At 38.5% G+C, this 15,175-nt stretch overlaps 1 protein-coding gene across 22 annotated transcripts in view; it reads left to right on the plus strand.

Moving 5' to 3' along the window:
- NRXN1 (neurexin 1) overlaps positions 1–15,175 on the plus strand; it is a 1,354,235-nt gene that overhangs the window by 710,184 nt on the left and 628,876 nt on the right. For all 22 annotated transcript variants that reach the window (XM_075064378.1, XM_075064379.1, XM_075064391.1 and 19 more), the window contains one exon: positions 7,892–8,014. In XM_075064378.1, coding sequence (XP_074920479.1) covers positions 7,892–8,014 — 123 coding nt within the window. The remainder of the gene's footprint in view (positions 1–7,891; positions 8,015–15,175) is intronic.

Here is a 15,175-nt window from a genome sequence, read left to right on the forward strand (position 1 = left end):
GGTGCACAGTTACCCTATTTGTATATGAAAATGTGGATTTTTTCTGGTGTACCCTTTAAAATTCACTCACTAATCATGTAAACTTTCATTACTGGACAACTACAATTTAAGAAGATACCAAATCAGTAGAAACTATATTTAAAGGAAACCAATAGAATGTCCACTCTGAATTGTAATATATATCCCTGTTGGACTCTTCTCCAGATGTATATGTGTGTGTATTTGAGAGAGATGGATTGATTACTAGAAAGAGGGAGGAGGCTGTACATCAATCTCAGAATAATGAGAGCCTGTGAAAGAAGCAGGAGATTCCTATACAATTGGAATGATTGAGGCTGTTGAACCATGTTAGCGCAACATGGTAGGTTAACAGTTCTAATCTCCTTTACCGTCTGACCTGGGAGTTACTCCAGGAGGTCTTTACTTGTTTTAAAAAACAACACAAGCACCCCAAACCTAAACTACTGGACTTTAATTTCCAAAAACACTTGTTAATATGGTATCTTGTTAAATTGTAGTTGTCCAGTAAGGAAAGTTTACATGATTAATGAGTGAATTTTAATGGGTACACCAGAAAAAAGCACTAAATTTAACCTCTTTATTATTATCCACTGTTCTGAATTGGCAGCTCTGAAGATTGAAGTCCTTTCTGCACCAAACAGTTACACTGTGGGCAATGAGAGTTCAGGCTTCTCCATGCCTATCATCTATAGGCATGTCTGCACTGCAGTTAGACACCTGTGGCTGGCCTATGCCAGCTGACTTGGGCTCATGGGGCTCGGGCAAAGGGGCTGTTTAACTGCAGAGTAAACATTCAGACTCAGGCTGGAGCTTGGGCTCTGAGTGGGTCTCAGAGCTTGAGCAGCATCCTGAGCCCAAACATCTACACCACAGTTAAACAGTCCATTAGCCCATTTAGGGGGTTTTATAGAAGTGGATGGGTAGGGTTCTGTGGCCTGCTTTGTGCAGGAGGTCAGACTAGATGATCATATTGGTCCCTTCTGACCTATGAGTCTATGAGTCTATGAGCCCAAGCCCCATGAGCCCAAGTCAGCTGGCATGGGAGCCGCACGAGTCTAATTGCAGTGTAGATATGCCCTCTGTGTCCCAACCCAATGCAGGACTCTGGGACTAAGAGACTCCAACTGAAAACCTGACATCAAGAAGTCAATGGGAGGTTTGTTACTGACTTCAGTGAGGTCAAGATTTCACCATCCGTTGGTATTGAGTCCTTAATGTCTGTGATGGAGACTCCTAATAAATGCTGATTGTGGTGGCTGATTTTGTGATGTGAAAGTTTTTCTACTAGGAAGCTAAACTGAGACCACCAACTCGTTTTATAAAGGCAAATGAATAGCTGTCAAATCGTAATGATTTTTGCCTGCAAGTACCTTGGGCTTGATATCTTTATATCCCATTATCAATCCCTTGAACTATCCAATATCCATTTCACTTTCCACATAAATAAGATTTCAGGTTCCATCTATGCATATGTTATTGAATATTCTTAACAAGTCTGGTTTGGCATTTTGTATGTGTTTCATTGTGGGTGATTTAATTTTAGCAGGAAACAGCAATTTTTCTCTTTTCCTCAGAAAACTAGACTTTCATTTTTAGGAATTTGTTTTGGTGCAAAACTAAAAGCTAGTTGTTTGAGGCTAAGTGAATTAATTTGTTTTAACAAATTATTCTCTTTCCTTCAGATAGTGTATTTAAACACCCTTTACCTTGGCTTGTGTAGCAGGATTGAGATCTGGGAAGAAAACAAGCCAATAATTGTGGGAGTGATTGTGAAGCTGTGTCCAGACCTCTAAGAAAGGAACACTGTGGGCTAAGGTCAGAATTTTCAAACATGATCTAATGTTAGACAAATCCCAATTTAAGCGTCTAAATGAATGACTTATCAGAGGCTCTGAGAATCTATAGGTCATGATGAAGTTACTAGAGGATTACAGTCCCCATGTTTAGGTGCCTTAATAGCAGGGCCAGCTCTAGGTTTTTTGCCTCCCTAAGCAAAAAAAATGTTGGCTGCCTCCCACACCGGCCTGATGCCCCAGCCCTGGGCTCTCCCCCACCACCTGTACCCCCTGCTGCCCCAGCCCTGGGTCACTAGTAACTCGCTCCCAGGGCAGGTCATTCAGCCGGAATTTTGGACGTGCACAGAATACAGACAGGGTTGGTTCCCATATGGTTACAGAACTGCAGTAAAGTGGAACAATTTTCAGCTTGTGTGATTGAAGAATATCTGGATGCATATTATAAGACTGTCCTACATAAATGAGGAAAAGTTGAGGTGCTTTCATTATTCTTTTGTTCCACTCTTTATTTCTATGGGGAATTTGCCAATGCAATATCACTGTCTTCCTTTTAAACAAATAAAACTTAAAAAAAAATGGCAATGGCTGTTGAAAATATCAATTCTAGTCCTAATAACTACTGGGAAGGATTTCTTGTGCAATTTTATACTACTTTTTCTACAGCAAGTTACAGTGGATCAGTATATTTGATTTGGGAGAAATGACGTACCAGCTGCCCAAATTGAGCTTAAGCACTCCTGAATTTTGAGGGTGTTCAAATCTGGAAGGCAGGTGCTAGATTCTCTTTCTGAATATTTGCTAAATCTGGAAAGGAAAAGTCAATTTCTGCTTCCATGGCTTAGAAGTGGAAATCCTCCTGCATGCCTGGTACTGTATCTAAAGCTGCCAAGGTTCTCTAGTAGAGCCTCCTGTCCCTTAGTTTTCATTTTAAATTCTAGTGGGATCCAAGTACCTCCCTTGCTAGGCTTCAGATAGAGAGGGGCACTGTCCATTTAGTCCACCCAGTTCCTTCTTTGGGGGCTGCAAGGTGAGGTCACACCAGTATCCCTAACCCAGTCTGGGGATGTCTTCTGAAGGGGACATCTGGGCCAAAGCCGCCTACTCCTTAGGCATACTTGTTCCCCCATTCACAGTTCCACCCCATTCTAGCAGCCAGCTCTACATTCCCAGCAAGCCACAGCATGAGGTCTCAGCTTCCTCACTCCCTCCCCTGTTGATCACTGCCAAGGGAATGCTGGGAAATGTAGTTCTTTCCCTGCTCCAGGGCTGGCTCTCTAGGCAGGGAGCTAACCAAGGAACTACAGCTCCGAGGGCCCCCTGTTGGTTCTCAGCTCCCATGCTGGATCCTTGCCGCCCCTGCAAATGAGCAACTTCAACCACCTGCTTGCTTTGCTGGTTCCTAGAACTGGCCCTGCTTAATATGGAGGTAACTTTAGGCATCCACTTAGACAGTTTTGAACTTAGTTTTCAAATATGTTTTTTAAATGGGAAATTGCAAAATTTGAGCACCTGAATTTTCCTATGCAAAGAGATTAAAATAGAAACAATTACCTGTTTTATATATGCAAATGCATATTTTATACACACAATGAGTACAGGAGCAAATTCGTGTGAGCCACCATGCCCCTGTATTTAGTAACCTGAAATCTAACAGTTAATTATGACTGCAGAAGTATGAAACAAAGCCAACTGTAGCATAGCTTAGGTTAGATTCCAGCTAAGGGAACAGGAGTTTAGAGTTGTGTGAATAACCAATTTTTCAATTCACTAGCTGAGCTGAAAAATTGAGAGAGGGAAAAAATCATTCTGAGTTGACCCAAAATGACACATTTCAGATTTTTTTTTTCCAGAAAACCAAAGGAATGGGAGGGAGCAGGTCAGATTAAGAGTTTTGTTTCATTTTCAGAGTTTATTTAAATGTTTTGATTTTTTTAAATAAATTTGAGTGCAATTCCAAAATGTCTTTCCAAAATGAAAAGTCAAAATGTTTTGTTTTTGATAATGCCAAAATGGACCATATCGATAGTTCTGATTTTTTTTTTGCTGAAATAGTTCATCAGCATCTACCAGAATTTGCTAATTGTTTTGTTTGACCAAAATCTGCATTTTTTTGGTGAAAAAAGTATTTGTGTGAAAAGTTTTGCCCGGCTCTACAGGAGCTTCTTCAACATACATCTGTGCAGGTCATTGTCTATCTTTGTCCTTGAAAAGGAAAGCTTTAAGATACGATTGACTTGAGGTATTAGTGGCTCAGAGGTAGGAATTCTGGGTATATTATGCAGGACAAATAAACTGAGCAGAATCTAGAGAGAGAGCAGAAAGGAGCTCCAGGAGAAGAACAGAAGAGTGAGTACTGTGGGACTAGAAGAAGATGAGGATAGAGTGGTAGCAGAATAGCATCAGTCCATGGAAAGTTTTGAAAACTATGCTCTTGGGCCTTTTGTAATCTGATGAGGGGTGCCATCAATATAAATACTAATTAAAATATAAATCAACAGAAATTTGAACAAGTTAAAAATAATGTAATTTGGACCTGTAAACCAGAGCTAAAAGCGCAAGCTGCTACCACATGAGTTAAAGAGACAAGACTCCCTAGCTGGAGCTGTAACAGATTTTTGTCCTCTTTGGATCCAGCACAGAAAGGGGCCTGTCAGACACACAGATCACTTTGATAAATTGGCAGGGAAATTCCATTAGTGTTGCCTCCCTCTGGCCGCAGTTCTGAAGTTAAATTAACGCTGCTTTTTTGGGATACTTTTTTGTTTGTGCACTCCTTTCATAAATGAAGCTACTTAGCTGTGGAAAATGGTGGTGTATCTGAAAAGATGGCAACAGTAGTTTCCCCAGGAATTGAAATTGGTGGGGTGTTTGAATTTACAGGGCGGGTGTCAGGGCCAATGAGATATATAAAAGAGATATGAATAAAGTAAATGTTTTGTTAGGATAATGCAAATTTAACATAAAGATAATGCAAGTTACACATAACAGGTCTAAATTTCTAAAAAAATACATAATTTTTTTAAATGTATTTAATTTAAATTGACTTTTGAAAAGTAAGCCATCATGGGATAAGAGGGAAGTCCTGTCATGGATCAGTAACTGATTAAAATATGGGAAACAAAGGATAGGAATTAATTATCAGTTTTCAGAATGGAGAGAGATAAATAGTGGTATCCCTGAGGGGATAATTTGTTAATGAAGGTTTTGCTTGCACTCATTGGACAGCCACCATCTGGCTTTAATCATTCAGAATCAAATACTCAAGTTTGGGCTAATTTTATTCAGCACTTACTGAAGTCAGTATTCCATTGATGTCAATGAGGGGTTTGCCTGAGTCAGGATTTGTTCCTCCTTTTGAAGTCAGTATTGCTTCATTAAGGCTTCTCAGGTGAGTAAGGGATGTGGGCAAGGGCCTTTACAGACTTATACTGCAGAAAGATTGATAATTTAATTTACATCTTGTAAAATCTGAATGTTATCGTTGAAGACATTTTTGTTTTCAAAGATGTAGTACAGAGATAAGACTTTAATGTAAAAGGTTTTATGTTAGTACACAGGAAAGTAGTGTATTTGAATGTTGTTTTCATCTAATCGCTACTGGGCAGGTACATTAATTTTTTAAAAACACAAACTCTTGCTGCTACAATACACTTCATAGTTTGTGTAAAAAAAAATCTATAGACTGCTCACCCTTTGTCAAGATATAAAAGGTGCAGTGGCTACATTACTTTCAGAAGAGACAGAGCTACAAATGAGCTATGCATGTCATCCAAATAAGTGCTGATATACACCTCTCTGCAACATCATGGATTTCACATATACCACATGTATTAGATTAATTGTTTGAAAAATATTTTAGAGACTAAGAAAAAACCAACCTAGAATAATAATAATTTTTTACTCCTCCACCTACACAGCAAATTCCCTGTCCTATAAGTCAAACTGTACAGGTCTCGGAGGGAGAGAATAAAAATACATAGATACATTCAAAATATCTCTATGAATTATGTAAAATGTTTTTAAAAAATACATAACAATGTCATGGTTTTAAATTCTGATATCTCAAACTTTTCATGAGTATGTTTAATTGTAATGCTGGATATAAAGTTTATATCCTTAGTCCTGATTCACTATTAGATATTGGATTTTTAAGGTGAGGTTTTGCTTAGAAAAGTGCACATTAAAAAATGATTCCATCTCACTCAACCATTTCTCGAAGGGCCAGATCCTCAGCTGATATATATTTTCATAGTTTCATTGAATGGAGCTATGACCATTTATATCAGCTGAGGATCCCTCCCCGTCCCCAGGTGTAGTCAGAATAATGCCTTCCCTATTTTACAGATTCAAATACATATTTACTGTTTTTTTCTGCTGGTGCAAGCTCTATGCAATTCTGAGATCATGAGCTACATTCCTCTTTTGATCATTTCTCATTCACAGCATTAAATAAGCCTCAGCTGGAGATTTTTTTTTATCATTGGTGATGAGTGAGTCAGAAAGAACGCTATTGACTTTTTGATCCCAGGTTTAGTTTATAATACTGTGAGTTAAAAGAACCATCTTTTTACTTACAAACTGAACATGCTTGAACAGAAAATGAACGAGAAACAATAAAGAGGTAGCCATACAAATCACAGAGTCACACTTCTAAAGAGAAATTGTTAGTTGGTCAAGGACTGAATATTTAACTGTCCAGGTACTCCAGGCCACTATAATTATGCAGGAGAAATGCCACATTAGAAAGATAGGGAGATGGGTGGGGGAGACGGAGGAGGCGGATTTCTCTGGCAGGTTGTTTTCTTAAAAAGGTGATTTGAAGCTGCTCAGATTTTTGGAATGTCAGAAGCAGTCCCAGCAGAGGAAATTAATAGCCAGAGTGTGGTGAGGCAGCAAAATTCATTGTGTGTTATATCTGTATCTAATATATGGCTATTAGTCTGCTTTTGTTGTTTATTCAAAGTAAAAGTTATATCAGTTAGTAATGTATTAGAATAACAATTGCCCAGTTATTTTTAACTTTTATTGAGCTTTACGATTGTACAGATCTGGAAACAATAGAGTATAGAAACATCAAGTGCAGAGGATACAGTGTTCAGATGTAGGAGCAATCTGTGTTAAACAGCTGAGGAAGAACCAGTGCTCTCACACGACAATTCCTGTAATGGTTTCATGCAGTTACCAACCAAGGTTTTCCTCACATCACAGGATGAGCTTTAGAAAATGTAAGCAAACACCCAGGGTGAATTTGGTCCAATATATCTAATGGGGAAATGTCAAGTAATAGCAATAATAGAGAATAACTTCTATAGTGAGCACCAGTTATCAGCCTTCGGAAACTGTGATTCAGAGTGAAGTTATCTACTGAAGATCTATCCCCTTTCCCCATGTGTAGTCAGAATAATACCCTCTCTACTTTACTGATTACAATAAGTGTTTACTCTTTTTCCTACTTACGCTTCACATAGGTGGGTGAGGGGAGGTGAATCATTTAGTGAAAGTAAGGGTGATAACACTGATCTTCCCAAAGATCCAACCAAGCTTCACTTACTGCTTTGGTACCTACAATCAAATAGAGGAAGTGACGCAACTAAAATTATTTTAATCACAGATCTGGTCTGCATCTTTCACCAGTGGGCTGGTTATGTTTATTGTAAACCCAGTTTAGATTAATATTCTTTCTTACAGCAGTAATCCAAATGACATGAAGGTCTATTTGCCTGAGTACAGGATTGAGACGCAAATCTCTACCATTATGCATGAGCTTTAAAATATCCAACCAAAACGCGTGTATTGACTGTGCCTATTTATGACAGCCTGGTTCACTATATTTGCTTTAGCATTAAATAATGCTAAAAATGTCCTAATGTAATGGTACTATATTTTGAGATTTGTATATACTTTGCTTGCCACTTTTCTTGCTTGTTATAACTTTCAATGAATTTTAACATTGGTCCAGCCAGTGTCTCTCTCTCTCTCTCTCTCTCTCTCCCTCTCCCTCTCCTTTCTCTCTGTGAGGTTCATATGTTGACTGATTTAAATATTCCATAATGACTGTTTGGCATATTCTACAGGCAAAGGTCCAGAAACCCTTTTTGCTGGCTATAACCTCAATGATAACGAGTGGCACACGGTACGTGTGGTTCGTCGAGGAAAAAGTTTAAAGTTAATGGTGGATGACCAACAAGCTATGACAGGTAGCGTGCAGTTATTCTTCATCTTACTGGGGGAAATACGACAAAACATAAAAATTGTAGAATTAAAGGCCCTTATTCAAAGCCCATTAAAGTTAATGGGAGTGTTTCCACTGATTTTAATAGACATTGGCTAGGATCCAAAATGCATGCGGTGCAACAATTAATGACCATCACAAGATACAACCAGAAAATCATCACATTTCACACGAGCTTTACTTTCTTAAAGCTAGATCAACTCACTTAGTCAATGGGAATTTTTCTGTTGAGCTCAGTGGATGTTTGATAGGGCCCTGAGGGGAGTTTGGAGGAATTTATCCAATGACAGAAGATAATCAAAATGCCCTCTGCACCACTCATATCTAATTTAAACTGCAGTTAAATGCCAGGCCCTTTGCACGGAATGAATTTCACAGATATTTCCAATTGTTGGACACAATTTTTCCCCCTAACTTTTAATAAGTCTTACATTACCCGGCTTAAATAAATACATATTAGGCCATAATATTATCTTTTATGTCAAAATGGTAATATATAGTCATCAAGAAATGTGAAAGTTAGAAGGTGCTGCAAACACTTTAGCACAAACAATAACAGGTACATAGGTGATATTAGAGAGGACTTCTATTTGACCTTTCATCTTAAAAATACTTTTAAAGAACGTTAATATAAAAGTACATTCTCTAGAATTAAACAATACCAGAGGTAGTCTACTGAAGATGGGGCAGAATTTTACTCAGTATATGTGAATTCACTTTGTGATGATCTCCTACGAAAGGGAGTTGCCTAAAAAAGAGTGGATTAATTGGTTTGAAATGAATAAAAATGGCACTGGAGTTTTGTTATGATTGTGCATTTGTTTAGTCTGGCAGCTAAGACCATAGAGTTAATTGTGTGACCCCCTTTTTTTTTTGGTAGAAGAAACTGTTCTGAACTGAATAAAAAGTGACATCTAAAAACTTCCATATTTTTTTCTATTCTCCTAATCGCCAAGTTTTCATTTAAACATCATCTAGATTACAAAACTACCAGGAAGGTCTGTTTTTCTCTGAAATTTCTTTCCACCTGTTCAGAATGGCTTCAGCAAAAGGTCAGCATTTAATTGAAGGCAACAGTAACGATTTTTAGAATACTAGAATCTATAATGTTTCTTAAATTCTGTTAAAGTGATTACAATTAAATGGAAAAAAAAGAAGATTAAATAAACTATGTTCATGTGCCATTAAGGCTGTGAAGTTCTGGTCTTGAAATTTCCGTGACACTGATTTAATATGGGTAAATCCAATTATGATTAGATACCAGGGTTATGGTCAAAGATTCATTAGAGTCAATAAGCATCTTTTTGTTGACTTTAGTGGGCTTGGGCTCCAGCCCTATGGTTGCTTGACAGATTAGATTTCCAGGGCTATCGTTTCTCCAAAATGCCTCACATTCTGGTATTTTAAAAGGAAAGCTATTTATTTAAATCTGTGCTGGTGATATAACATTTTATTTTAAAATTTAAGGCAGACTCTAATTTCTGTTACACTGAGCTACATCAGCTATTGCCCTGAAGGGAAATTAGGCTCAATCCTGCCAATCAAAAGTTGACTGACAGTTGGAAAATCTGAAAACATTTAATTTTCTCTTTCAGAATAATGGGACAAGTGTGTCTCCCTTTGTGAAGGGAAGAAATCCTCCTAAAATTGTTTCCTTGTGCAGTTGGTGGGAAGGCATTGAAGAACACTTGAAAGACATTGGGGCTACCATTTACACTGAGTCTGATAATCTGTGGGATATCTGTTCCCCACTTCAATGAGCATTAGGCTTTCTGCATGTAGAACCTGCACTGCCATGCTGTGGCATGGCCTCTTCTCTTTCTTGCAGCACAGCTCACTCCAGCACATGCTGCCAAAGGGTCCCCTACTCCAATGGCATACTGTCACCTTTTTCCAATAAAAGCAGCAAAGAATCCTGTGGCACCTTATAGACTAATAGGCGTTTTGGAGCATGAGCTTTCGTGGGTGACATGTGTCTGACGAAGTGGGTATTCACCCACAAAAGCTCATGTTCCAAAACGTCTGTTAGTCTATAAGGTGCCACAGGATTCTTTGCTGCTTTTACAGATCCAGACTAACACAGCTACCCCTCTGATACTTTTTCCAATAGGAAGTCAAAGGTGCAGAATACAAATTAGCACTGCTCTCAGCATCCCTAAACTCAGGTATTTTGCCATGCAGAGTTGCTGCCGTTCCTGGCCTCTAAAATCTTTAGGACATGTCTTCAGATTTCCCAGTGGGCAGGGGTTTTTCATGTGAAAGCATTCTGAAAATTCATGAGGCGCTTAAGCCTACATGTAGCCCTGTCTTTCCTCTGCGAAAAAGTTCAACTCTCTCCCAATAGTGTCTGCATTGTTTTCATCCTATTCCTATGCCACATAGAAAAAAGGATTCATAGAGTTTAAGGCCAGAAGGGACCATTAGATCTTCTAGTCTGACACAGGCCACAAACTTCCATCCAGCTACTCCAGGATTGAGCCCAGTAACTTGTGGTTGGCTAAAGCATAACTTCTAGAAAGGCTTTATTTTAAGCATCTGGTCCAATGATTTTTGAAAACTGCTTTTATGATACATAAGACCATACACTGAGGAAAAACATTGTAGGAATTGGCTAATGTGCTACATTTCATCTACTGGATTGAATTAGGACTGCTGAACTGCTTTCATAGCTCCTAAATTGCTTCTACTTAAGCTCAAGCACTTGGGGCCAGGGCTTTTAGAGCATGAGAATGAGAGCTCTATCCCTGCAGTTACAATTCTGATTTACTAGCTATGCAGCCTAGTGGCAGCCCTAAACAGCAAAATTTTCAAACACAACTAAGTGACTTACCGTAGGTTCCTAAGTCAGTTAAGTACTTTAAAAAAATACTTAGCCACAGTTACAGTATTTTGTCTACAAATATATAAAGTAAGAATTCAATGAGTAGGGAAGGATACATATTTTAGCATATGAATAAACGTATGCTGAGATTTATTGATAATGCTGAAAGATATGTGGCCTTTAGGGGCCAGAAAAGACAATGCATGCTGCTTGCCAAATCTTTTCATTGACAAGTTCACAAAATGCTTAGCTCACCAGGCAGGAGCTACAGGGTTGTTCCCTGTTGGAGGCCACTGTAGGAGTTGCAAAAGATGTGGAGAGTTATTTTAGATCTATAGTTGTTTTAGCCTCTCTTGTACAATTAACACATTCAGGGAGAGGAGTGAGTGATGAGCCCAGATTTTTGGGATGTATTTTATTCTTGTTCTAAAAAAATAAGACAGTCCCTTGATTAATTAAGAATGAGCAAAAGGTTTGTCACTGCAGGGCAAAGCAGAGTGGAATTATGAATGGTGGGAAGACCACAACCTAATGTAACTATCTCATCGGATTGGTGGATATAAAGACAGTCATAACTGACATACAGTGTAATTGACAGCAGGACTGAAGCCTAAGTCTCTGGGTGAGGAATAGAGCTCATAGAAAAATTTCCAATGGAACTTCTTTCTATTGGAAAATGTCAACTTGAAATCTAAGCATTCTGTGGGAACGTGTCAATTTTGACAACATTTTGTTTTTGAAAAAACTCAATACTAAGAGTTTTGATTTTTCCTTTAATAACTATTTTTTTCTTTAGATACTGTATTTTTATTATTGTATTATATCAATTACAATACCAATAACCAATTCCAACCCAACTACCATCTGACAATTACCAATTAGAATGTCAATTCCAAATGGCCATTTGGAATACCAATCACCATTTTTATATTATATTAATTATATTCTACCTCTAATCTTAACATATTATAATATAAAACATAAAAATGAAACAAAATATTTTAAAAATTTGAATTAAATATTTTTATTAACCCAAAATAATTTTTTGTGTAAATTTCATTTCATGGGAAATTGTGATATGGGGTGGCTTTTTTCCTCACAAAGAAATTCCAAGTTAGGAATAGCACAAGTGAAAAATAAGCAGCAGCAGTTTAGTAAAAGGAACTTTTAGGGGGAAAATGTAGTTGTCAACTATGAATACAACTTGTGTTACTTGCAGTGAGAACTGATACACACTCTTCCAAAAGCTGAATTTGACCCTGAATAAACAATTTTTCAGTTTCCTACCAAATTTATTTGAATAGAAATAAATAACAAACCTCACTGCCAGCAGCGACAGAATGTTTTTCATAATTTTCATAAGGCACCAGAACACCTTTATTTGTAGTTGTTGAGCCAGTAGTAGCTCTGTAGTTGGTTAATATGGGTTTTCATTTGTTTGTGTTCCTCAAGAGGAGTGTCTGGACTAGCATACAGTGATGAGGAAGGTGGGCCAAGGCAAATCAAGAGGTCTTGAGGAATTCACTTTTATACGTATTGACCCCAACACATTGACGGATTTCACCCTGTGTCTCTGGCTGTGTAAATTTCACATGTGTAGCATCCTTTGACTGTTGACTCCTGTACCCATTGAAGTCAAGGCAAAACACCCACTTAAGTAGTGTGAGGTCAGAGGTGAGCCTAGTTATTTTGCAAGTGAAGTAAATTTCATCCTGTGTGCTTGAGTGCAGCAAAGGCAGGCTGGAAAACTTTGAAAGGCCTTACAAGTCTGTGTAAGGGTCAGGTAATATATATTGCAGGCCTGTGGTGCAGTGTGTGCGTGTGCATTTTGTGACATAGGCACTGAAACTAGAAGGGAAAGTGTCAAATAACATCTGCCCAGAATAAAGGCTTTGTAAGAAAAGATTTATACAAATTGAAATAAGGATTGAAATGTTTTTTTATGAATTGTGTTTAAATTATCTACAAAGAGGTTTTTAGTTGTTTTGTTTAAATGTAAACCAACTCTTGTAATACTAGGAACCCTACCACTGTGCTAAGTACATGAGCCAGAGGGTGAAACTGACTATAAGCACAAAAGCGTATCTAAACAATTCAATTTCATTGTCCAGGCTGAGTGAAGTGGAGGAAGTAAGTAATGCGCACAAGGAAATGGATTTTGTCTTGTTTCAACAATTTCTTTTGAGAGCTCTCTGGTATATATTTTGATTAAATATAGATTTTAAATTAATCACCCAAGCTGCATCATAAAGCTGACATATGTAAAAATGTGTAGGCTGTAAATCTGGCTTGGGCCATGCATATGTGTACACCTGAAAGGATGCAGGTAAGAGGCTAACTACAAGACATTACCTGCCCTGATTGTCTAAACCCACTGAAACCCTGCTTTTCATGCTCTTTGACAAAACATGAGGAATACATTCAAGGGAGGTATGCTGTTAGAGCCTGACTTCTGGCTTTGCACAATTGGTGCATGTGCCCCACTGCTACCGCCGATCTGGAGAACAACTGCAAATGTACAGAAGACTCTGAACCTTTATTAAACCAAAAATATTATCGTCTACCCATTTCCTTGTGAAAATAGCCTACCAATAAACTGATATAAACCAACGTAACACAATGACTAGATTGGAAAGAACAAGTAAGCTGGACTGTCTTCCTCAGTAGGATTCTGGGGGTACTAAGAATACCTCACCTCCTCCCACCCAAACCCTCCCATTCCCCAGTACACCTTTTTATGGCACACAAATTGGTTCATTTTGTGATATGATCCAAACAATCATTAGAGATTATTAGTGAGACCATTACTAGAATACTGCATTCATTTCTGGTGTCCAAATCTAGAAAAATATGTTGGAAAAATTGCAAAGGGTTCAAAAAAGCCACAAGAAGGCTGAAACATGCCCTATAGTGTAAGATGTAAGGAGCCTGGTCAACTTAGCTTACTGAAATAAAGTTTAATAGATGATTTGTTTAGGGTCTGTAAGTATCTACACACGGAGAAGGTTTCCAATGGAGGAGGGCTCTTTAATCCAGCAGGCAAAGGCATAAGAAGATACAGTGGCTGGAAGCTGAAATGATACAAATTCAAAGTGGATAATTAACCATTGGAACAACTCATCAAGGGATATAGTAGATTCTCCATCACTTGAAATCTTTAAATCAGGACTGGATGTATTTCCTAAATGATAGGGTCTAGTTCAACAACAGGTTATTGAGTTTGATGCAGGAATTACTGGGTGAGGGTCTGTATAGGCTCTATTATTCAAGAGGTCAGACTAGATCCTAAGAACAGCCATATTGGGACAGACCAAAGGTCCATCTAGCCCAGTATCCTGTCTTCCAACAGTGGCCAATGCTGATGCCCCAGAAGGAATGAACAGAACAGGTAATCATCAAGTGATCCATTCTCTGTTGTTCATTCTCAGCTTCTGGCAAACAGAAGCTGGGGACACCATCTCTACCATCCTAGCAGATAATCATCATAATCTCTTGTGGCTTTTTAAAATCTTTGGGTGAAATCCTTGACCCACTGTAGACAATGGCAAAACTTCTGTTCACTTCAGTGGGGGCAGGATGTCACCATATAAATCTGTGAATGTTGCTAACATGCTCCAAAATACCTTTGGATAGTTGTGTGAAAATAATGAGTTACTTTTGAAGGAGGAGGGGAAGGGAGTCTTCTTCTTTGCATATGCACAATATGCCTCAGGTGGCATGTGACCCAGATTCATCACTGAATTTGGTCCTCAGTTTGGATCATTAGCTTCCCTGGCTCAGGCCGGGTACTGACAAGGAGTGTGATGCTATTGTTGACCCAGGCCTCCCTGGGGAAGGGGTGACAAAAACTGTTTTTCAGATGTGACCCAAAATTTTTGGACTGATTTTAGCGCTTATGTCATTTTAGCCTCAGCTGCAGTCCCATACACTACATGCCACATAGATTACACTTGCTCTTGATAAAAGAAATCTGCACAGGTGGCTGAAGGCAATCGGAATCTATGATCTCAGTAACAAACAATATTAAGGCAGATCTACACTTAAAAGGGTGCTGTTTTTCTCATTGACATAGTTAATCCACCTCTGCTTGAGGTGATAGCTATGTTGCGGGGAGAAGCCCTCCTGTTGACATAGTGCTGTCTACACTGGAGTTTAGATCAATATAACTGTGTGCTCAGAGGTGTGGGTTTTTCACACCCCTCAGCAACATACTTATACCAAGGTATGTTTGTAGTGTAGACCTGGGCTTATTGTGCACGTGTTTGGGGTGCACATTGAGGCCTGATCCAGTACCTATTGAAGGCA

Source organism: Chelonoidis abingdonii, chromosome 3 (assembly GCF_003597395.2).
Source record: "Chelonoidis abingdonii isolate Lonesome George chromosome 3, CheloAbing_2.0, whole genome shotgun sequence".
NCBI lineage: Eukaryota > Metazoa > Chordata > Testudines > Testudinidae > Chelonoidis > Chelonoidis abingdonii.